At 29.7% G+C, this 26151-nt stretch overlaps 2 protein-coding genes and 1 non-coding gene across 4 annotated transcripts in view; 1 reads left to right on the top strand and 2 right to left on the bottom strand.

The window, feature by feature from the left end:
• The first annotated feature begins 7946 nt into the window (after positions 1-7946).
• On the top strand, positions 7947-12511 carry LOC132917240 (interferon-inducible double-stranded RNA-dependent protein kinase activator A homolog). The gene is made up of 8 exons (XM_060977885.1): positions 7947-8469; positions 8893-9108; positions 9215-9368; positions 9440-9587; positions 9663-9838; positions 11587-11831; positions 11898-12006; positions 12067-12511. Exons 2-8 carry the CDS (start codon positions 8896-8898, stop codon positions 12201-12203), a joined length of 1182 nt encoding a protein of 393 aa, XP_060833868.1. The 5' UTR covers positions 7947-8469; positions 8893-8895; the 3' UTR covers positions 12204-12511.
• Positions 12512-15974: 3463 nt separating this feature from the next.
• LOC132918757 (5S ribosomal RNA) lies at positions 15975-16093 on the bottom strand. Its single transcript, XR_009660554.1, has one exon. It is a non-coding gene; the product is annotated as a 5S ribosomal RNA (ribosomal RNA).
• Positions 16094-16990: 897 nt separating this feature from the next.
• The window catches only part of LOC132928664 (death-associated protein kinase related-like), a 40112-nt gene continuing 30951 nt past the window's right edge, over positions 16991-26151 (bottom strand). The window contains exons 2-7 of one of the 2 annotated variants that reach the window (XM_060993484.1): positions 25911-26123; positions 25675-25813; positions 25020-25146; positions 24858-24906; positions 21747-22838; positions 16991-17771 (exon numbers count right to left, since the gene is read on the bottom strand). In XM_060993484.1, coding sequence (XP_060849467.1) covers positions 17438-17771; positions 21747-22838; positions 24858-24906; positions 25020-25146; positions 25675-25813; positions 25911-26123 — 1954 coding nt within the window. In that variant the 3' untranslated portion in view covers positions 16991-17437. Of the gene's footprint in view, positions 17772-21713; positions 22839-24857; positions 24907-25019; positions 25147-25674; positions 25814-25910; positions 26124-26151 lie in introns of both variants that reach the window. The other variant, XM_060993491.1, reaches the window with a different exon arrangement.

Here is a 26151-nt window from a genome sequence, read left to right as displayed (position 1 = left end):
TTATTTATGGTGAATAAAAACCTCACGGCATAAAAACTTTACAAAAATAAAAATCCACCGGCGTGGTTCAACGATCACCGAAACGCATACAAATATACACCCATATATATGGTGTGTAAATAATCTACATCAACTAATAGACGTTTTTGTGTCTGCATAAACGTCTACGAAACGATAAACAACAATAAAATAATGATATACGCACCATCGTGCGTAGAATACCGACAATAATAATGATCACTATATTAATATACATCAACGTTTGTAGGATATCAATAATAATAATAATAATATTAATAATAACACGAAGTAAGAATATACCGGCCAGCGTGATAATTTAGAAGGATATACGTATGAAAGGCTACGTATCAATCAATGATATGCGATAACGTATTTTTGCATTCCACCCGAAGGCCCAATGGCCGAACGTGACTCTATTTTCCCGTGATGTATGAAAGGTGTAGAAAATGAAGTATTGCCGAAAGGCGGCCTTACTACTTGTTTGAAAACGCACAAAATATACGACGGGTAAAATTGTATTTATGAATTATTTTCAGACTAACACTAACTTATAATGGGACAATCAAATAATTACTTATTTATATCTTCCACTTTTAAAAAATAATACGTCATTGGAAAGCGGACCGTAAATTCTACAATTTTGTTCGCCGCAAATACATAATTACCTACGAACGGACACCGAAAAGGAAATGTCCGCGACACCGGAATCGTGCAATATGCAGGACATAATATTATGGAATTAAGAGGACGCCATCATACCCGCATGTGTTGTCTGTCTTACTAACGTATACACTATACATCATAACAAATTTGCGTTCAGCAAAACGCATTTTGTGATGAACGCAAATTTGTTATGATGTACGTTGGTATGACAGAGACAAGGCATGCGCGTACGATGGCGTCCTCTTATAGTTCCATATATCCTGCAATATTGCACGATTCCGGTGTCGCGGACATTTTTCCTTTTCGATGTCCGTTCGTCGGTCGATAATTATTATACATTTTCGAATTGCGACAGACACAATATTGTAGAATTTACGGTCGCTTTAAGATGTTTAATCTCAATGCTAGCTAGTTCAACCGATTTACCACAATCGGTAAGAAATAAAGCTCTACATGCAATGTTCTGGTTAACGGTTAACTATCTGCATCGGCAGCGGCGGTAGTAAAAGGTAAGCCGGGCGCAATCGTATTACACCCGCATGCCACGGAACATACGAAAACCGAAGGAGCTTATAATTGTTAACCGACGCCCATATATTATTTGTTATTGTTATTATGAATTATAATTATTGTTATTATTATTGCATTTGCGCTACGTTGTTATGATTGATTTAATTTGCATATGTGTTTCGTATAATAGGTACCTGTGTATCATTTAAACGACGAGTAGTTAAGCGATATAGAATATGCATATATACCTATCAATATAATGCGCGATAAACTTGAAACTCTTTACCTATTTAGTGTTTGATAGAAATGTTTATAGATTTGGAAATTGCAGAAAAGCGTAATTATTATCTTATAAACCGTGTATTATAGGTGAATTACATAAATAAACCATACAAATATGTAATAAGTTTTAAAATGCAGAAAAAATTTACAATAGATAAAAATATTATATGATTATATTTGCTATATTATACAAAATCGATCGGATTTTATCGGAAACTAGAACTAGAAATAATGATTTAAAATTATTACATTAAAAATACATTTTTAAGTCATTATTTATCTTTTCAGACCACTATTTATATTTTTGTTGCAATTCACATTACTTTATTTTATCAGTTCCGTCACTTAGCATATTTTTTTTTACACGCATTTTATGAATTTAATTATTAATAATGTCTAAAGGGCTGTAGATTTGGTAGTGAATTTTTTTAGCTTATTGAAAAATGTAGCTTTCTTTAACAGAAGGTTTGAATTATTTAAACTTTCATTTTACATTTTTTACTATTATTGAATTTTTATAGCATTGAGTTAGCTGCTTTTTTCCTTTTTATCACTGCTTTTTAAACCACATTTTTAAGGTTTTGCGGTGCATTCATTTCATTACTCATATTATTATAATTTATAAATTTATAAATTATAATACAAACATTACAACTATAATTAATTTAAATAAATTAGACATTAAGTATTTTTAAAAAGTTAAATGAATTCAATTGAAGCTAGTTGGAATAAAGTACATATTTTAAAAACACAAAAGAAGGAAAAACAATTTTTTTAAATTTAATTTTGTTGACCTATACATAATAATTTCCACTTGAGTCTTGAACTACAATATTGTATTCTTATCATATTACTATATAACTATACATCATATGATATCTATTTATATATAATATATAAACCTATATATTATGATATGAATGTTTATTAATTTTAGTTTCCTACTTAAAAAAAACATATATATATAAAGGAGCCAATCGGAATTGTATCTATATGCTTTGAGTAAACTTGTCCCGTTAATGAGATATCAGATAAACATTATTTTTTTGTATGATCATGTAATCCTGCACTTTGCAAAAGATTAAATGTTCTTTTGAATTATCTAGAAAAACCCGTTATGTGAATTAGTATAAATATAAATTAGATACGTTTTTATTTTACTTTGCCGGCGAATGAGATCATAAATTCATTAGATTCTAAAAGTTATGTATTAAATTATTAAACGACCTTTAGCACATTTTGATTCTTGGTGCGCCTATAAACTATTAATTTATTGACGAGTAGTGCATTTTGCTATTAAAAAGTTAAATAATGAAACAACCACAACGCTTTAGAGTTCAGCTGCTTAAAAAAATAGTCTATGTTTCTAAAATCTACGAAGTCATATAAAATACATATTACTCAATTTTGCAAATATCTTTTCATTTCACTATTTTGTAAAAAATTAAGTGATATGTTGTCTTGACATTTTTTTTCGAATCAAGCTCTACTATCATATTTTAATTTTTGTTAATTTTAGTTCGATACAAGGGAAAAAATTGTAATCGACTGTCATAATTTGTTTAAATTATTTAACTTTAAAAATGTATTTTAATTTTTAACTATTTTTTTTAATTTTTAATATTATACAATTGAAAAAAAAATAACATATTCTTATATTTGTTTTTCCATAACTGACAATGTCACTTCAACTTTTATACCTAATCGTATTACATTCAGGTAAATTAAAAAAAAATCTTTTTTATAGCAAAAGTTTTCGAATTTGTGTGAATAAAAAAAAAATTACTGTGCTGAATCATATAACGTCACCCTTATATTTTATGATTTATATATTATATTATAATAAATATGCATATGTATGCAGCTAGTATTATTTAATCGATAATATAAATAATAATCTCTATTTTTAAATTATAAAATTATATATTATACAATATAATACCTACTACCTACATATGATAAATAGAAGACCCTTCTATATAATTACTAAGTTACGTGTCATAGTAGTATAAAAATTCAAAAAAATAATTAATTAGCAGTAGGCTAAAAAAGCTAAAAATATTATAATATAATATTTCTAAAGAATTTAAAAACCCACATTCCAACTAAGTATTTTTGAGTTATCACATTTAAACGTGATTTTATTAATATAAGCCCTCAATTTTCGTTTTGTTATGGTTTAAATAAATTACATGGATATGTATATGCGCATTGCGCATATAACTATGTCATGTTAGATCGAAAATTAATTTAAACGATTCTATTATGTTTTAACCACGCACGTATAATAATAATAATAACAATAATAATAACGCGTATATACATAATGCCATCTTTAGGGTTTAAGGGTACATAATCACTTAAACTTAAAAGCTGAAAAGTATAGGTACCTAAAACATTTATTTTGCTTATGGTATAACATTAATATGTAAAGACGTTGGTATTACTTAACTAGTTAACTATATAATATTATAATAATAATAATATAGCATATAGATATTATTAAAAATAATTTTACGCTTTTGTATTTTTAGTTTCAGTAATTAAAATAATGCAATGTTTAATAGGTATTATGCAACTTGAACATAAATATTAAAATGTTATTGCACGTACCCAGTGGAGTTAAGGCTATAGTACTATGACGGTATCGTACAATGTTTCGTGGAAATGGCCTATTCATGTCGATTTTATACAGCCTGATACATAATATGAATAAAATCTTTAAAAAAAATACAAAAGGTTGTGTTTATGTACTAAAAAAAATATTTTAAGGTGGGTACCAGACATATATACGTATATGTATTATAAAGTATAAATACCTACTTAAACAGTTTAAACTTGTAAAACGATTATTATTATCATCATTATTATTATTTTTATAATTCACTAACTAAAAATTAAAAGTATTAAGTATTAAGTAAACATATTCGTTTTTTATGTTAATTTAAACTATTAACATCAATATATTTTTCGCAGTTATGAGAACACCTGTAAAAATACCGATAAAATAATATAATATGCGTTGTACACAAATATCATTATACATAAACATAATTATACATATATTATTATACGTTATGGTTTTTATTATTTTTATCGTGCAAAGTACCAAGTTTTAAATAAAAAAATGTGAACTGAGCTTTACTATTACCATTTGGAACCTATCACGATCCATGGAAGACTAATGGGCAATGGTAAGTAAAAAGTGTGCAACTATTATGTCTTAATGTCTTATATTCTTAAACTTGGGTTAATTAATATACTGCACTCATCATTTATGAATTTCAATATATCATTGATTCTTTTACTCACATCTTTGACATAAATATTTGACTTCTTTTCCTGTGGTTTAAAAAAGTGGTCAAGCGTTCTTTTCATTTTCCGTTTTATTTAGTTTTAAAATTAAGTCAATTAAATTTAGTTTTAACCTTGATAAATATACAATAATACATAGTATATTTTTTTAATCAATGGTTTTGAGCTTAAAAAAATGTACTTTTATACGTAAATATATGATACAAATTACTGCAAATGACGTCTTTGTCGAAACTACGAAGTAACGAATGTAGTTTTTCCAAACAAATAATAATAATAATAACCAGATTAGTGATTAGGTACAATATAGTAATACACTACAATTCCATAATAAATATTGTTATTTAGGTATTTTAGTCTAAAAATATCTCGTCTTTATGTTACAAATGTACGACTGTATCTATCAACCCAGCTGCTTATCATCACGGAGTTCGGACAACAGTGGCGTCGTAATAATAGCAGTCAGATAGGTGTACCCATATTTTTGTTTATTAATTAGGTACTTAATACCTATCAATTTATTTATTTCTTACTTCAGTTCTATACATATTTATAATAATGGAAAAATCACCAAAAATACATTACAACTATTAACCTGAAAAAAATCACCAAGCGGGATCTATCTATCCCCAATCGACCCAATCATTCCCGTAAATACGCCGCTGAATTAGATTAGGTTCATGAGTAGTTCGTTGGAAGTTCATAATTTCTTACCAGAGTATCCTAATATTTATCCGTAAGCCAATGCCCGATATTTTATGAACGTTGTGATTTATGAAGTCGAACCTGGACGTTTCGCCATCAAATTTTAATTTTACGCTTTCCCCATTCCCTAATGTAATTTCTATTTTTAAAAGGTCATCAATATAATTATAATAAAAAGTAAAGTACCTAATACAGTAATACTATTCTTTGAGGTACTTACAGAATATGTTACCTCTTACTCTTTAACTCTTTATTAAATGCATTGTTAACCTTTACCCTTTGATACCTACTCCTGATTTAAGCCTATTAATAAGGTATGGCTTAAAAAAATTTAATTCAATACTTTTAACCACAATATTCTAATTTTTTTAAATATAAGAAAACACAAAAACTTTTTTTTGAATTTAATTTATATAAATATTTTTTTTAAAACAATTAAGTGTATTATTAATTTATAAGCTAATAAAATATTATTCTTATTTAAAAACTACCAGTCTTATTTCAACACATTTTTCAAAAACTTTAGAGATGGTAAACTTAAAATTTATTGGTCCATAAATAAATTCATACAATTTTTAATATATTTTTATTTTTTTATGGTTATACACCACTGATATTTTATAAATAGATATTATAATTTCATTAAATTTATAGAATAATTGTATTATATATGTATTTATTTATTTATTTAATTATTTACATCAATTAGACTATCTATATAATATTCTGTATTACTGTAATATATATGTTATGGGTAGACGGGTAGTCGGTAGTGTCTACATTACCCGAGTAATGTACAATGTACACCTTATGAAACAGTATAGGTACAGTGTATATATTATCCAGCTAATGTACACATTATATCCTGTATTTTTAAAAACCGTGATCACCGGAAAGAGATTATACATTAGCTATTTCACGCAAAAAAATGTTGTAGTCGATACTTATAAAATCTGAAGTATCTATCTATTAATAGTTCAGAACACACAAAAAATTGATTTCATGAAAAAAAGTTGAAGAACATTGTCATTTTTATTTCCGAGTTTGTATAATAAATTATCGCTATAGATATACATAGATAATCGCAAAAAAACATTCACCTTTATTTCTATCTACTTCTGGTAATTTGACTCTATTACTCTAGTCTTTAACTGATCACCGAAATTGCATAGTGGCCATTGGGACTTCGTTAATTTTATAATTTTATTACAGAAATATTACCTACAGGCTACAATCGTATTTTATTTTATCAAAACACTTTATTCACTCAAAGGTAGATAATGTACAAATTATTCGATTAATAAACTAAATAAACGCTTTACAAATTATATTTTTACTTTATTCAAAAAGCATGGGTAGTCTCCACATTATGCGATTTTTATAATCTACCTGTAACATATATATTACCTATGTCACACACATTAATACATTATATAATACAAACAAAAATTAAATAAGTAGTTTCATTGATTATAAATGGTACTAGCATAGTAGCATTTAAAATAGATGTCAATGCCTACTCGTGTATTAACACAATCGTCACAATCTATAAATGTTCAATGTGTATAAATAAGTATAAACTGTAAATAAAATAATGTAATAGGTTGATGCCGTTGATGGTCTATTTTTATGTGAGGGAGACACTGAAAACAGTTTTCCATCCCCATGTCTAATAGTCACTTCAAAGTTCAAACTAATTTTTGACATTTTTTTGATATTTATAATGTGCACATGTAGTTTGATGATATTATTGATTATTTGTTTATTTAGATTATTATTATTATACAATAAATATTTTATAACAATTTTATTATTATTTTTTCTATTTTAATAATTAACACTATACATAATTATTAGTTATACTACTTAGGTATAAAACTTATATTTATAATATATACTTTATGTATATAATAGTACAAAGTGTCCGGGTTCTGCAAAGTATCTTTTTACCCGACCGTACAAAGTGATCGTTTACCAATAATTTCGCTTGACTTGATACATTTAATAGGTGTGAATGCAAAAGAGAAAAAAACAATTCAACAAAACTATCTCAAATCTCAATTGATATAAAAATGTAATATACCACAATAATTTATTGTAATACAATAGTACATCCGTCATCCTCAATTTAAAACTATTTACCCACGTCGAACCCAATATTGACCAATTTAAAACACAATACTCATATTAGTTTGCAATCGCGTTTGTAATCGACTTGCGAATAAATATTATTATAGCCCAAAGAGTAAAGGCCCTCCGGGGAAACAAAATGAAAAACACGTAGGTAGTAAATTATTGTAATTGATATTATTGTAGCGCCACCTGGTGTACTACCCAAAAATTGTTGCACGTCGAATGCAAGCGGCACGCCGCCGCCATCGGTACCGCACTTTCACATTATCTTATGTAATCACAGATAAACTGCCCGAGCCCCTCATCACTACACGGTCGTGATAATAATTTATTAAAATACTCGGTATACAGCACGAAGTGCGAATTAAGATACTATTATATTATATCAGTTCGTGGTATACAGTGTAAAGTTGATAGGCGGATTTGCGATCTAAAGGTTAGGTTGTTCGTGCTTAATTAGATGCGACAAGCGACGAAATGTGTGTTGTGCGTTGAAAGTGTGCGCACGATCGCGCTTATGAATTATGATCTATAATACAAACACATCCGCCATATGGTAGTCACTAGACACTACTATTCCATTCGCCAGTCGGTGTCGGTACTCTCCGGTTTCGCGTTTCGGGTTTTTCGACTTTCAACTAGTCAACCTCTATATTGTAGTGTTATAATGTACGTTTGAGCACCGGCTACTGGTGCTCGTGATTACATTTAAACGCGGTTTTATTCTCGCGGTCGCGTAGTTGTGCGATGATCGTCGTATTCGAGACTTAATCGCCCACACTGGCCATTTGACAGCGAAAATTATAAAAACATTGCACGTGTTGTTTTATAAATAACCAGGTAAACACACAGCAATAATTACTTTATGACATTGATGTAAATTGTTTTTCGTGATATTTTCGTCTGGCCACGATATCGATATTATATATTTTCACTATCTATTTACGCCGTCCGTAGATCACAGTCCATATTAAGTATTTATAGTACGGCTATAATTATTGTGAAACAATATTAATGAATCTTGTAATTGCTACTAATTTTGTTCAGGTGCTTTACGTTAGAATACTTTGCATTACCTAACCTTGTCGCTCGACAACAACATTTTGTCTCCTGTAATGTTAGGTGCCCTCTCTCCCCCCCCCCCCCCCGTCGATCACTTTATTTATTTCCAAAGTTCCTCACTTCAACCACCGGCTTTTGACTACATAAGACTTGAGCGCACCATTTTGGAGTCCAGTTATCTTACATTACATATTTTTACAGGAGATGTCCGCTTACTTACGCCATAATTCCAGGATTGAAAATTTCTCCAACAAAATGGTTGATTACAGTGAAGCCGGCCACAACAACACATCAGTTGATAGTAGAGTGAAATATTCTGACAAAGGTTGTATGACTCAAGAACAACTGTTAGACTATAAGTACGAGCCATGTGGTAAAAATGTCAAGCCAAAAAAGGACTTGTCAAAGAGATTGAGTGTAAGTAGTTACTACAAGTCGTGTCTTAACTATCAACTGTATTCTACCAATATTGAGTTAAATATTGTCTATAATATCCCATTTAATTCATTAAATTTTTTTTTAGGAGATAAAACTGGACAATGAAAAATCTCCTATTGCTAAACTCAATGAAATTATGTCATTAAAAAAACAATCAGTAGAATACAAGTTAGTTTCTATAGTAGGCCATGTACATGATCCAATTTTTAGATTTGTTGCCAAAAATGATGAAATATCTGGTAAATAATTTATTTATTTATAATAGTTGTACATTTTATTTAATATTATTAATGGAAATTAATGTTATTAGCTTATGGAGAGGGTTCTTCAAAAAAAGAAGCAAAGAAAAATGCAGCTATTGCTTTTTTGGATAAATTGGATATCAATGATGGAAACAACACCATAACATCGACCACTTCAAGTATTTCACCTGACAAACATAGCCCATCAAAGCATAGGTATACACTTTTACTAAAATAATATTTAACTAATTAGATTATAAACCGTATGGTTTATGTTTTATTTGTTTTTAGCGATGAGAAAATTGTAGATGAATTATCAAAAAAAAACCCTATTGGTATGCTGCAGGAGTTGTGCATGGCTCGTCATTGGGAGTTACCTACTTATGAATTTGCCCGTGATGAACACATTGAAACACATAGAACTTGCTATTCTGTAATATGTTCCCTTAGGGATTTAAAATCTATCGGTGAGTAATTTATATTTAAGAAACTAAACAATTATATATTTTAAATATGTAGTATGTTTTGTTACATATAACATTTCAAATAAGAAATATCAACTATCGAATTTATAAAAACGGCTTAAATGATCTATTGTCATAAGTTATGACTAACTAAATACTGGATTTTTATGTATTTATGTATATTTACTGAGAGTATGCAGCTCAAATTGGATAAGTTTTCTCCACTATTCATTTTCCTGTGAACTGATAGGCAGGCAGTTATACACTTGTAACTGTAATTTTGATCACATTGTATAAACATTTTTACTGCGTAAAAACATATATTTCAAGGTTAAAAAATATAATATTTTAAAACCATTGAAACCATTAAAAAATTAATTTTAATTTTTTTATTTAAAACATATTATTGTTTTTTGAATTCATAATTCTGAATTTTATATATGTAACTATGTGCTGCAATCTAGTGCACCAGTATATAACCATAGTATAAATTAAATATGACTGCGTTTGAAATTGTTTATTTAATTATCTTATATTTTTTTAAAACATTAAACTGTTATTTTTATTTTTTTTCAGTATTTTATGCACATAAAAGATTATTTTGATGGAATTATAAAGCATAAAAATATCTTTTAAGATTTTAGGTATATATAATTCCGGCTTTAGTCTTAACTTTTATCAAGAAAAACGTAACAAAAGTCAATACACCCAAACAACTTATAGTTTTTTTTATAGACTATTTGAATCACATAATATGGCCATGCATCGATTAGTTAATTACAGAGAGAATTGTAGGATTGTGTAGATATAATTACTATAGCCAAGAGCAAATAGATAAAAGTATCTTAAATATGCTTAAATTACCACAAATTAATCTTACTTATTGAGTTTGATTTACTATTAAATACTTAGAAACAATATATATACTTACAAAGGAAGAAAAAAAATATTTATATAACTTTTTTGTTTGTTATTTGTATTTAAATATTTATTAATATTTACAATAGTAGGTGGACATTTCGATATCTTGTACAGTTCAGTTATATGAAAGGTGTTTTAAATATAAACAGTGAGCTAACTGTTCTTTCAAGTTACTAGTTAGTGTTATAGTATGTATTGACAATTTACTGCACAGTTATTGTGTGTGAGAATATTATTGTATTGGTGAGCAATTAACTTTAATGTAGAGTTTATACATTGTTATAGTACGGTAAAACGTGGTGAAGGAGTCTGAGTTACTATTTACAATACAATTCAGTGTGAAAATTTATGTGTCCCACATATGGTGACTGATTGTATTTTGACTAATGATAACATTAAAATCTTTTTTATAAATCACTCTTTAGAATCCCTAGTTCCAAAAATTGATGATCTTCATTCTTCTTTAAATATTTTTCTTGAGTTTAGATTCTATCATTTTTTCTGAAAGTTCTTGCTTTAGTTAATAATTTATTAATCAGATTGATTTTATTTTGTGTTGTTCCATGTTTTTAAGCACAATGTTTATGTAGCTTTAAGTTTTGATGTCAATAACTTGCAAATTTATTATTATCAGTTGTCATATCTTGTTTATTTTTAATTATTATTATTTTCTCAATGTACTTCAAATATGTTAGTTGTTATGTATGTCATTACTGTTAAAATAATATTTGTCATGAAATTATATCACTTACTGTAATATTATTCTTAAAGGTTCTTATCAATTTATAAATAAATAAATAAATATAATAAAAATATATTTTTTTAAATAGGCGAAGGGAAAACCAAGCAAGCAGCTAAAAGAGAAGCTGCTCAAATTATGTATGACCAAATAAAAAATGTTTCTCAACAGAGGATTTCTACGTGTAAAAACTTTGAATATCCATTTCCTACTCATTCTATGCTGAGAGACACTGTGGAAAGTAAGGTTATAGATTACTTAAATGTTCAGCAGCCTTTAGAGTTATTCTTTAACCGTTTAAAATCATCTCAAAAGCAATGTTTAAGCAGATTAAGGGTAATATAAACATTTTACTTATCCATGCTAAATACATGTATTTATATTTTTTTTCATTGTTTACAGAATATACACTCCACAATTGAATTAAAAAATAATGCCATTGATTTTTTATATGAAATTGGAAATGAAGAGAATTTTAACATCACATACATATTGATTAAAAAGGATCTAAGTAAAAAATGAATTAAAATAATAGTGATCATTTTTTATTCTTTGCTCTTTATTTTTTCAGATGATATTGGAATGTTGATGCAATTAGCTGTCACTCCTGTTTTGTTGTTTGTGGGTACAGGCAGAACCATGCAAGAAGCTAAAGAAATGGCTGCTTATGTTGCTCTATCATACATAAAACTTTTGTTAGAGAAGTAGAACAATAACAATTTAACTTGCATATTGCTCGTGCTTGCCTAATACAAATTATTAAGCTTTATAATAGTACAGTACTAATTTATGTATTTATGTACACAATATGGTCTCTAGATTCCTACAACTCAAATTAAGAAGGATCTACAATATTTATTTTTTGTGTGATTAAATTTTGTAATAATCATTTAACACTAATATTTTGTTTGCATACATTGTTCCTTTCTCATTTTAATTTAAATATTTAAAAACCATAAATCAATATTAACTATTTTGTCTAATGTTTATATTAAAATGTTGTATTCTAAGTCTAACATGTTTTATTTAATGTCATATCCATACACATATAGTATGTTTTATGTGATATTATAAGTACAATAGTCTTTTATAAAGATTTACACATTTAACTTTATAAGACCATAGTAATGCTGGATTATTGATAATACTATATATTTAAACAGAAATTGGGTAAAAATTAGAATTTATTTTCATCACACTTTTATTGATTTATGCGTGTAGTGTGTAAATATAATTAATATCACTGACAATATTTTAACTTTTGTTAAAATTCTAACAGTGCTATAAAAGGTTCAGTTACATAAAATTATTAAAGCGATTATCTAAAAATAAAATTATAGATGAATGTGGTAAAAATATGTTGGAATAGCAAGACTCTACTGACTGCATGCACAGTAAATAAGGCCTTATAAGTAAAATCATACCTATTATAATTTTATTAGTTAAATTACGGCATATACCCTAGCACTGGTTTGCTGATTAAGCGTATACCCTGTACAATTATTAGAGATGCGTGGGTATACACTCGTATACCCACGTATATCTTCAAAATTAATCAAAAATAATGAACAATTAATAATATATTAAATTTGATGTTATCACTATTAATGAACCTCCTTTAAATATTTGAAATCCAGATGGCTATGTAAAAAGTTGGTTTGCCAAACATTGGTCTGCAGATGACACAAGGGTTAAACACCTTTCTAAGCCAATGAGCATCGATGAATTCACAAAAAGTTTATGGCAGATTTTATAGTCTGGATGTTGTGTCGTTTTTTACTAATTACTTTATGTTTATGATGTATCATGTATGTAATATAGTATCATATATTCAGATATTCTTAATAAAAAATATTTTATAAGAAAAGCAAGTTCAACTCCATCTTATATGCATAGACGTAAATATGGTTAAAAACCTGGGGCCTAGATATTTTAACTAAAACGTATAATAGGAGGGGATATCCTCCACATCAACACCATAAGTTAATTTTAGTTTAGGTTAGAAATTTTTTTTTGAGATGGGGTTAAGCCCCCCCTCCCCCAATATATGTATATGTGCTAAGCAAATAACCTAGAAAAAAATTACAAATACATCACTGGGCATAATACCTACCTTTAATTGGTAGGTATAATCAATATCTCGTAATTCGTGAGGAATGTATTAATTGTACTCATTGATTAATTTTGAATAGTGTAATAATATTGATTATAAATACTACTAGTATGAATGGTATATAATAGTAATATATATATGATAGGTAATTTTTAAATACTCATGATCTAAAATTGCTGGTAAATGAAAATGGTCAATGGGCTCATTGCAGTTTCGCGTCGACCGTCGCGGATAGAAGCAGCCTATCGACTGCATTATTTAATTTCAATATTTTACATAGGTATAATAATATAACTTGCTTAAAAATTTAAACATCTTAAAAAGTCAATAAGAGGACACAGATAACCTACTGTTAAAACTTTTAAGTTTGATAATAAATCGAATCGATATTCGATTTATTATGATTTATGATATTTAAGCTATAACAACACAACTGCAATTGACAATAAATGTTGGTATACAATGCGTAAGACACAGGCTACTGAGACTACATATTACATAATGTAATGTAGACACTGTAAACCATAAGGCCATAAGGGTATGACATCCTATTGAGTTGAAATAAGTATAACTAGTATAAGTATATAATATTATAATTTATAAAATTTCCTATCACTATTAAAATGATACAATGATTTTCTATTTCTTAGTTGTAAATATAATTTTTATGTCGACACAAAAAACTGAAGATAGATTCAAGTCAATTACCTGACGTATTCGATATTTTCACAAAATATTTATAATACAATTTCCTACAGGACAGGTAGGTAGTATAATTTTCAAAAAAAAGGTTTCTTTTTAGCCTTTTTGGGCTATTTTATATGACTGCAATTTTCAATTTTTTTTTTTATAAATGCTGATAACAAATTTATAAATCGGTAAAAATACTTGGATTTTACTTGGAAATTTAATACAAATAGTTTCTATATATCAACAACTTTTTTAAATTTATTTAAATTTTTTTTTACATTTTATATTATATGTACTCACCTATTTAAAGTGTAAAAGTGTAATTACCATAGGAGATTTGATATTTTTCTGGGGGGGGGGCTAGAATAATTTTACAAAAGTCACCGGAAGATGTGTTTAAACTGTTAATATGTTATACCTTTATACTTCCTCCCTCATATATACATGGAAAATAATTCAAATTAAATGAAAACAATTTTTATGATTTTAATAATTATTAACTCTGAATTTTAATTCAGAACTATGTATCTATTTTTAGATTCAAATGCATCAATAACATTTTGAATATCAACTTGAATATCTCTTTCTATGTACAAAATTGCTGAGTTGTTGAAGCAACATACAAGTGCGTAGCCATGTCTTGATCTTACGCATAGCTGAAAAACTTCTTTCACATGTAGCTGATGCAATAGGTAAAGATATAGCTACTTGAAGAAGTTTGTATAAGCTAGGGAATACGCTTTTCGTTAATACATTTTTCAAGGTTTCATATTCATATAGCTAGTTTCATTTTCCTTAATTCCTAATTGTAATAAACTGTTTTTCGCCACTATTATTTCTGATTGAATATAAGAAACTTCTTTTAGATTCAAATATATAATATATATACATAACTTATAACTGTGTACAAGTTAAAATAATCACACTATTAGAGCGACGTAGAGACAATTTTTTCTGAGGATGGGGGGGGGGGGGTAAAGTATATTTATGATACAAATTACAATAGTTATTAGTTAAATTAAACGTCATTTTTATTGTGTTTGGAATTGGTATTAGTTATAACTGTTATAAGTAATTAGTTTAATGTTTATTATAGTAATTCATTTTCGTGTTGGACGTAAGAAGCCGTAATTGTCGTTTTTGTCGATTTTATAATTGGTTTACCTACTTAAAATAGAAGTGTAAACACTCGGATAATTTCTATAACTATATTATTATATTATATAATAATAATATTATACATGTTAGTTTGTACTAGTATTATTTACCTATTATCTAAAATTCTAATCATTAATCAATGTAAAAAGATTTTTTTTTTGGGGGGGGGATGAAACACCTAACCCCCCTCTCCCACACCCATAACTTACGCCACTGCCTTTTTTTTTTCGTCACTGATGATAAGGACGATTCGCAGTGTAAGGTCATGCAGAAACTGAGACGTGATGCTTGTGAAAATGGAACACAAGACGTCAAGACGTTAAGTACTTTTATCTAACGGGTTAAGTAAGGTAAAAATATTTTTAAATTGTGTAATTTTTTTTCTGTTTGTAATCAAAATTATTGTGTAATTTAAAAATTGTAAAAAAAATAAATTTATAACGATAAAAATATTTTATTATTTTTTAAGTTAAAATTAGAAATAAATATTAATTAATTAAAATTATCATAAATAAATTAGCCAACGGCACGTAGTGTTCCCAAGCGGTCACCCATCCAAGTACTAACTACGCCCGACGTTGCTTTACTTCAGTGATCGGACGAGAACTGGTGTATTCAACGTGGTATGATCGTTGGCGATTTCCTGATAGAAAATAATAGTAATTAAATGTTGTGATCAAATGTTTAAATTTTTCGATGGTAATATAAGACGATAACTGCAGTTATCGTATAAATTCATGAATAATTAATATTTTAAAAAAGAAACACTATAAAACAATCAAACACGACACTAAACATGGATGTAAATAATTAAGTTTTGATTTTACGATAAAATATACTTATCTACTTATTTAAGTTCTCAAGTTATTAGTTAATAGTGTTAGGTAATACTTAATACCTACCATCGGTGTTGCCGGTATTTGCAAAACATTTTGTCGAAGTACCTATTTTTTTGTAGTTACATGTTGTATTTGCATATTAACATACTAAATGAATATGAATTTCAATTGAATTAAAACTTAGTGGCTGAATATTCCGTAATGCGTATCAGAAAATTATATACCTGCGACCTGCCTATAATAAGCGCAACCGCGGTCGTGTACAATATTGATCGATAGTAGTATAAATCAATTGTCATAATATAATCATATCGCACAAAACTATAAATGTATCTATATTATAGGCAGTGTATTAGCGTATTGCTAGTGTATTAAATAAATGTGTACGAAGATGCACAGTTTATTAGTTTATTTTGTTTTATTAAAATACGTGACTTGGGATTTAGAATGTTCGTAGGGTGAGAAGAAGGCTGACGCTAGAAGTATTGTATGTATTTTTGTATTTTAACATTTATAACTTTAAACTTTATTACCTGATCATATACAATATTGTAATATTGGAGGCTGGCGAGGGGGCTGAACTGTTTTCTGGCGGTCCAGAGCCCCTCCGCCCCTTGGCGCCGTGCCTGCGTACACTAGTAATAGGTACGAATGACGAGCGACGTGCGTGATGGAAAGAGTCAAAAAGACAAACGTAATAATATAGACAATACATTATATTTATTTTTTCGTGGAAATAACATTTATTTTATTTATTGTATTTATACATATTATACACATCATGACGTGATAATCACTCGTTCACTTGTACAATATACAATATACAATCAAATGCGATAACATACACACGAAAATACAATAATAATAATAATAATAATAATAATATGATAAGTATATATTCCATCGCGCGCACAACATATTATTATAATAATAATACAATATTATAATCATATATACACACTGCACGACACAATAATACGTATAATAAAATAATAACACGTTAAAATATTTATATATATTTAAAATAAGATAAAAATAATCTATAGCAATTAATATAAAATATTATCGTTTAATAATACCTACGCGTGATGATGAAATAATAAATATATGGGGAGGATATCGCAGTGGTTGACGTCGCCCGGTCAGTCGTTCACGTTCGACCGTTTGCGGCGGTTGTCCGAGTTCGGGCTCCGAGCACTCTCGCACCCGTCTCGCGCGCCTGTTCCGCCCGTGCAACCCGCGGCGCGAGTCCTCTTGGCGGCCGCCGATTCGCCGCCGCATATGTCGATGTTGGGTATGAACAGTCGCAGGGCGTTCGGTCCGGTCGGGAACTCGGCAGCGGTGAGTTGGTCGACGGCTGTCGTCGCGGGGGCGATCCTGAGCTTGGCCACCGGGTTCATGGTCACCTCCAGCGACCGTTTGGTCACTACTTCCTGGTGCGTGTCGAACGCCTTGACCAGTTGGGCTACCGAAAACCTATACGGTGGACAGAAAACGTGTAATCAATCGTTTGTTATAATGTACGAATATTTATAAAGCAATAGGTATTTTCCGAGTATAGACGATAGACATCATTGAACGCGCTTTAAAAAATTAGATGATGGCTCAAGCTATACACAGGGTAGTACATTTAAAACTGATTATTTACAACTTCATTATTGTAGCTTATTATTTTCTTTTATTTGACTGTAAAATATTTACAAACAAATTTATATTTATTTTTGAACAAATGTATGATGATAAGATTTAACTGCATAAATATAAGTTATTGAGTCCCTATTATTACGACGTTACAATATTTTTATGATATTTGGATAAAATATTATTATAATGTTTTTGTGTGTCAAAAAATGCGGTGTACCTATATATGTTTTTACAATATTTTAAAACATTGCAACAAAGAAAACAAATTTAATGAATTTTCAATATTTCCACAATCTTGTAATATTATAATATTATTTATGTTTATCGGTATTAAGCACGTTGTCTGTTATGATCGCAATATTCTTGCCATTTTTTCGTTAGTATTTATATCAAACTGTAACCGTTTATCATGACATTTTATTACAGTTTTTTGTTTTTATGACACCCACTAATATAACATTATCGTTGTGTGCGCTCATACATATATTATTCATCCTGAATATCAGTTAAACGCTCGAAAAAACAAATTAATTTTAGTTTTATTAGGTATGTACTTATTTTTACATACCAACGACGATCTTTTTTTTTTAAGACCTTGACATATTCAATTACGGTTGAGCGTATGAAAGATGTTGGTTTTGTACATTCACATAACAATAACATATTGTTTAATATTGTCGTTTTTAACGTGCTCTACGCAATAATACTTATAAAAGCTTTTTTGGTTTTAAGTTAGAATGCGAATTTTCAAAAAAAAAACGTAAATATTCACGTGAGACGGTGGTAATAGCGTATTTTCTTTCAATCTAAAATGCATGCATATTTAAATAACGCATAATATAAAGTTTGACGTGATTTTAGAAAGTAGATTAGAATATCTTATCGACATTAGAACCAATGGTTAAATAATAATATTTTACAGTTTAGGAAGCCAATTCAAGGGTCGAATTCATATTTACCTAAAATTGGGAGCTAATTCAATGGAGCTCGTTTAAACAATAATTTATCTGGTGTCGCGGTAAAAATGTCGTGGTGAAAATATTGCAGCAAAAACGTTGCGATCAAAATTTCGGCAAAACAAAAATGTCGGTTTTTGTTCGGTCGTTTGTAGGATTAGTTGTTTTTCATTATTAAAGTATGATATTCTATGAACTAACAATTCGGTCGAGGGTTGATATAATTGTTTTAATTCAATGTTCAATTCTCGTCATTCTTCAATCTGGATTTTTATCGATTCGTTGAAAAGGGAAGAAAGCTTAAACCTTCTAAAAGTTGAACAATAAATTGCTAGCATCATATCCCCGGCAAAAAGAAAATGCAAAGATTCGTCGATTAGACTTGAAACTGTATGTGATGATAATGAAAGTTTGATAAACAATTACCTGCATGACATTTCGTGTACAATTTTCAGCATAAAATTAAAAAAATTATTATTTTGTTTATTACAATGTTATAAGTATGAGTAGTATAATGACAGTGTATTTTGTACGTACATGATGAAATTAATTAAATTAAATTATAATATATTTATAGGTATATTATATATATAATAATAATATTTTAGAGACCGTGATTTTTGTATGTATTTGCGACATTATAGTGTTCACGACATTTTTACTGCGACATAATTACCGCGACATTATGACGGGAATTTAAGTGATCACAATTAAATTTTTTACTCGCCGAAAAAACAATCGTGAACATAATATGTAACGATGTCGTTAACTACATGACATAATATATTATAATAATATTATATTGTAAATTGTAATGCACATATATTACAATATCATTAATATAATTATTATGTTATAGAACTATACAACAATGCATTACGTGGCCATCAATTTTCTATATGATTATTATTGATTGATGGAAGGGACTATTTCGAAAGTCGAGCATTATTATTTATTATGATTTGTAAAACTACAATGTTCTAATTGTTCACGTTAATATGGACAAGTTGAATATTTTTATAAGAGGCAAATTATAGTAAGTGTGCGGGTATAGTTCCTATCTGTTCCTATTAATGTAATAGCCAATAGGTAATATAATATAATATGACTACAGAGGGACTATCGGAAAAGACGAAAACCGTGTAATTTTAATGGCCAACCAAGGTTGACGTGCCTTCTTAAAGCTAACTTATTCTACTTTAATCGGTTGTAAAAAGACATTATGTATCTGATAAAAACTTTTATTTTACGGATATTGAAAAAAATATTAATAAGTTATTAATATAATAACTATGCGCTAAAGATAGAGTGAAAAGCATTTCGCATTATTCCGTTTTCGTTTATAATAATCAAAATCCACACGATAATTTGGTTGATTATCGACAATTTAAGTATTATTTTCGCGATATATTTGATATTAGGTATATGGCAAAATAATATTAAGTCATATTATATGACACGTATTTTATTTTTCCAAACTTATATTATCGTTTGCCTTATACTGACATCGTTTTTATAATTGAATTTTAAATTTCATATGAATTTCTATTCGCACACTACAAAACATTAGTCGTGAAATTCGATTTATTCCGTGGTTTATCAAACCAGCTCCAGACGCCGCACGGATGACGATGACCCGGTGATTATATTGACCCGTGGGACGTTAATTGAGTGAATATTTCCTATGGTAGTGCGTATAAACAAGTGTTAATTTATGCAAGTCCAGAACGTAGGAAGCGTCTGAGCCAAAAATATTGTGTGAAGACGGTTTTAAAGTTTTTATTTTCACGGAATATAAATCAATTATTAACAAAAATATACGAAAATATATAATATTATGTAAATATATATACATTTAAGCTGTGCAATTGTGATATTTCGTTATGAAAATTATAGTGATAACCTGAATAAAGGTTTTTCATTAGGTTTTTAATTATTGAATTGTATTTTTTGACATTTTTTTTGTCCAAAGAATAGCCTAATTTTATATTTATCGTTGTTTATAATGTTTATATATGCAACCTAATCTATAAACGCAATCTAGTTGAAAAATATCGACTGTTATTTTTCGAATAAATTTTGAGGAACTTTAACCGGGCGTTGCCGATTTCCACACAAAAATGAACCTTCCATCTTTTACCAAATTAGAAAAAAACGACATTTATTTTTCTGTCAATTATAAATTATATAGTTTTAAAGTTTAGGAACCCTCACGTAAATATTTAATAATACTTCTTTAACTTTTTATATAAGCACACACTATATAGTCAAACAGTTTAAATCATTTTTTCAAGTTATTGGTACAACAATATTATATGAAGATATTATTTAAATTATAAAAAAAAATTTCGAAAAATTATTTTATTCCTATGAAATTAATTGTTTTTTTAAAGAGTAATCACTATAATTAAAATCTATAATCATTCAAAAATAATAAAATACCAACATTTAGTTGTATATATAATATATATAGAAAAAAATAATAAATATATTAGGTATAAATATTATTGTGTACAATTATTATTGTATTTACTTATTTATTGAATACAGTGTTATATTTGCATAGGTAGTTTTGATAACAATATATCATAGCTCGATTAGTTGGTTGAAATTGAAATCAAATTATACTAAAAAATATAATATTGTTAAATTTTTGGCTAAGGGTTTCCAAACTTTACAATTCTATAATTTATAAGTGGTGGAAAACGTAAATTTCATTTTTGGTGGAAACCGGCGACACCCCTTTAACCTCCATCCTTCGAACTTTACACCCCCTCCCGCGCCACGACTGTGACTATCTTAACATATTATCATTTACCGCTGGCGTCTGCAGTCTGTATGACGGATTTACCTGGGCTCTTCGTCGGAATGGTAAAAATGTTCTACACTACTGGTGCCACTGGTACTACTGCCTGCAGGAGACCCGGATCGTGGTGCGTGATCTGGTGATGAGGTTACCGTGGTCGTGGTGGTCGCGGTCGTGGTAGTGGTGTAATTATTGGATTCGGTGACGGTAATGTCGTCGACAGGAGTGGTGGTGTTTATGTTGGTGGAGTTGTACATTGTAGTGGTGGCTGTGTTAGCCGTGTCGGTATCGCGATCGCCGTTTCTCGTTGCGCAGTTATCCTTATCGTCTTCGGATGCTAATCCTTCGGGTATATGGCTCTGAGATACGGATATGTTAATGGTTGACGAGCACAACGAGTTTGGCAGCGTTGACACGCCAGTGAGACTCATCAGTAGGCTGCCGACAGTGGCAATTTTGTCCACTTCGTTCAGGTCTTTGATGCTCTTACACATGTCCAGTACGTCCTGGGACCGGGACAGACTCTTGAGCCCGTACAGCTTCTCCTTAGACTTACTGAATGTCCGGGTGCCATGCCGTGATCGAGACACCAACGATGTGTGGCTTTCGCACATCCTGCTGGACGCGTACTGTGACTCGTGCAACATGGATGATCTCTTCATGTCATTTTCCCGCATGTGTTTGGTCACAATCCGCTCAAAAAGTGCTTCCCGTGACTTTGACAGGTACGAAGGTTGCAAACCGCCACCACCACGTCTAGCACCGTTCGACGGCGTTATGCCCGCGCACGTGTTACAGCCAGCGCGTTTCGTGACCAACAGCTGTTGGTGTTGTGGTTGGTGGTAGTTTTGTTGATGCTGCTGGTGGTGTTGCATCGAATGGCTGCTGCCGGACGACGACCTACGAAGATTTGCCAGCCAAGGGTGTTTCAAACATTCTTTGGCTGTCAACCTTTCCCTAGGATCTTTGACCAACAGCTTTCGTATGAAGTCGACCGCCTCTTCTGACACATCCTCGAAAAGCTCATCCGGGAAGTCGATGTCAGCATTCGATATGTTGCAGAACGTCTCCTGATCTGTGTCTCCGCCGAACGGACTGAATCCCGTCAATAGTGCGTAAGTAGTCACGCCGAGCGACCTACAAAAACACAAATAAAAATCGTTCGTAAATAAATGAGTAGGATAAAAAAGCCGGTTCTAGGTCCACACCAAGCACACCATGCACACCATAGCACACCATTGCACATCATGCGCACCCTGCACACCATTACACACCATGCACACCCCGGCGCACCATGCACACCATTTACATTTATTAAAATTAATTTATTTTAATAATAAGTTCTCTTATCATATATGATAGCCAATAGTAAAAATTCGTATAAATTATTTTAACCATACTTATTAAGTTATCTTATCATATTATGATAACTGATGTAGTGATATATAATTGTCATGATGTATATATTATACCCCTTCTCAGAAATTAGTAAAAACCCAACATTTCGACGAGGGATTGAGAATGAAATAAAATCAGTATGTGTTGTGCTCTTCTGGTGTAAACAGTTTATTCTACGTTTTTATATTTTACAAAAAAGTTAAAATAATATGGCCGGCTAATAAACTCGCGTGTATTGAAGTCGAGAATGAAAACACTTTTATCTATAAGTTTTCTCGGGGTCGGTGGCGCGATGTACTTAAACAATTTAGCAGTAGAGCCGGCCATATTATTTTAACTTTTCTGTAAAATATAAAAACGTAGAATAAACTGTTTACAACAGAAGAGCACAACACATACTGATTTTATTTCATTCTCAATCCCTCGTCGAAATGTTGGGTTTTTACTAATTTCTGAGAAGGGGCATAATATACATCATGACAATTATATATCACTATATCAGTTATCATAATATGATAAGATAACTTAATAAGTATGGTTAAAATAATTTATACGAATTTTTACTATTGGTTATCATATATGATAAGAGAACTTATTATTAAAATAAATTAATTTAAATAAATGTAAACGGTGTGTATGGTGTACCATGGTGTGTATGGCGTGCATGGTGTGCATGGTGTGGACTTAGAACCGGCTTTTTTATCCTACTAATAAAAATTCCTGTTAATGTTCAATACGTGTTGGAAAAGATTTTCTTTAACTGAGTCTTATGAATTATTTAAGATCCCGTTTAATAATATAATATAATTTTTGGATCCAGTATAACATTTTTTGAAAGCTTTGCACGGGGGCGGAGATCAATGGGAAAATCTAACCTAGGTTTTTGTACACATATTAGAGTTTTAAAGTTTTTAAAGTTTTTTTTTTATATACTCTGACTATATATATATAAAAAAAAATTAAAAAATAATAATAATTAGATTTTTAAATCGTTAATACATGAACAAATACATATAGACGATATTTAAGTCCCCTATAACTCAACTGTCGTACACATTTGATAGTGCTATTGTTCTATCATAACATTGAACAGAAAATTATATTATATTTTTCTTACGGTGACAGTAAATAATTGTATAGTTTGTTGTCGATTGCAGCTATGAAGTTTTTCTTCAATCGCGAGCAACCTGCAGCTTACTAAGTGATAGTGAAATTGGTGATTAATATACTTATATACAATAAAAATAGTATAGCTCTGTTATATAAGACATTATAATAATAATAATAATTATTATTTGATGTATTAATGATGTATCCATTATGAAAAGGTATACATTTTTAAGTTTTTTCTAAAATATATTATTTCACACGTGTTTTACTGACCTCTCCCCTCTTTAATTTGGGGTTTCTGACTAATATTTGTTTTTTGTTTTATAGTTTTTAAATTATTTTTTTTACGTTCTTATAGGATTCTTTCACAATATATATATATATAATATAATATGGTCAAAAATATATTAATTATATTATATTCTATAATACATGATATTTATTTCATTTACATATTATTATGTGAATAATCTGACCCGCACATCACCCCTTTTAGACGCTCCTGCAAGAATTTCCGTTTCAATGAGTCAATGAAATATTTATGGGAACATGTGACCTCTAAAATGGTTATACTTGGGAATGTGCAAGGTCATTAAACCTAATGATGGTATCCAAAATAAACTCGTATAGTATAAGTAAATTACTCACCACATGTCTGCGGCCAATGTGATTGGTTCGTAATGAAGTATTTCTGGAGCTAAAAACGTAAATTTTGATTAAATTTATATTTAAAATATTTTTTATAAATTGCTGTAGGTAATTTATAATAACCGAATATATGCATAAATTGTTTTTAAAATGGTTACTCACCGACGTAGTCGGGTGTACCAAGAATCTCTCTGATTTCCGTACCCTCTAGAATCACACGAGATATTTCGAAATCACACAGCTTGACGTCGCAAGTGGGAAATGCACCCATCAACACCAAATTTTGAGGCTGTAACATCAATATTTATAAATTTTAATAACGGTAAAGTCGATTCCACATAATTTTTTTTTATTCAGGATTGAAATTGTTGTGTATCGCCGTCAGTATAAAATATTAAATATAATTTTACAGTCGGTCACGAATTAAATTTATCGTCCATTAGCATACTCGGCCTTAACAATGCGAACACAGAACACGAAACGGCATACTAATATAATGTTAATTCAATATTAATAATAATGGACGATATTTCCTGCCGGTCGGGGCTGGACCTTGATCTAGAAATATACACTGCGATATCGATCTTTATAGAGTCTATATAAAATCTAGATCGTGACGGCGCCCGTTCGTTTGTTCGTGGGTGGCGTAATGGATTTTAAAGCACGTGTACCGCACATACGCACACCTCATTTGGACCTGGAACGTTCCAGGAAACCAACGTGTCACCAATGCCATAGTTTTTAAGGATTGTTTTATTCTTTTTTGGATAAAAATGTTAAAAAAACCTTGGTGCGCAAGTTTCACGACTGCACTCACTTTGATGTCTAAATGAGCGATTTTCCGCTGGTGCATGTAAGCCAAACCTTCGACCACGTGGTGTATGAACTTGACCACGTCAGCCTCAAATGGTACGTTATCGTCGTCGATGACTTTCTGCAGATCACCCCCCGGAGCGCTAAAAACCATATATCATACATTTATATCATAATAGTAATAAAATTAATGTTTTTATTATTTATAAAACAACTATAATAATATAATATCATCCGCACTATTCCATGACGATGATCAACTGTTTGGGCGTTTGAAACACATCATGCAGTTTGGTAATCCGTGGTGACGGTGAACACAGCGATAGCAAAGCTATTTCGTGATGGATGTCGGGACTGCAGTCTTCGCCGAATCTCGTGCGGTTTGAAAACTTAGCTGCAAACACTTCACCCGTCTCGATCGAAGTGCACCGTCTGACTGAAGCGAATTGACCTCTACAATAAAAATAAAAAAAAAACGATA

The sequence above is a fragment of the Rhopalosiphum padi genome, chromosome 1, assembly GCF_020882245.1.
Source record: "Rhopalosiphum padi isolate XX-2018 chromosome 1, ASM2088224v1, whole genome shotgun sequence".
NCBI lineage: Eukaryota > Metazoa > Arthropoda > Insecta > Hemiptera > Aphididae > Rhopalosiphum > Rhopalosiphum padi.
The sequence above is the reverse complement of the archived record's forward strand: the minus strand, read 5'-3'. Positions and strand labels throughout refer to the sequence as shown.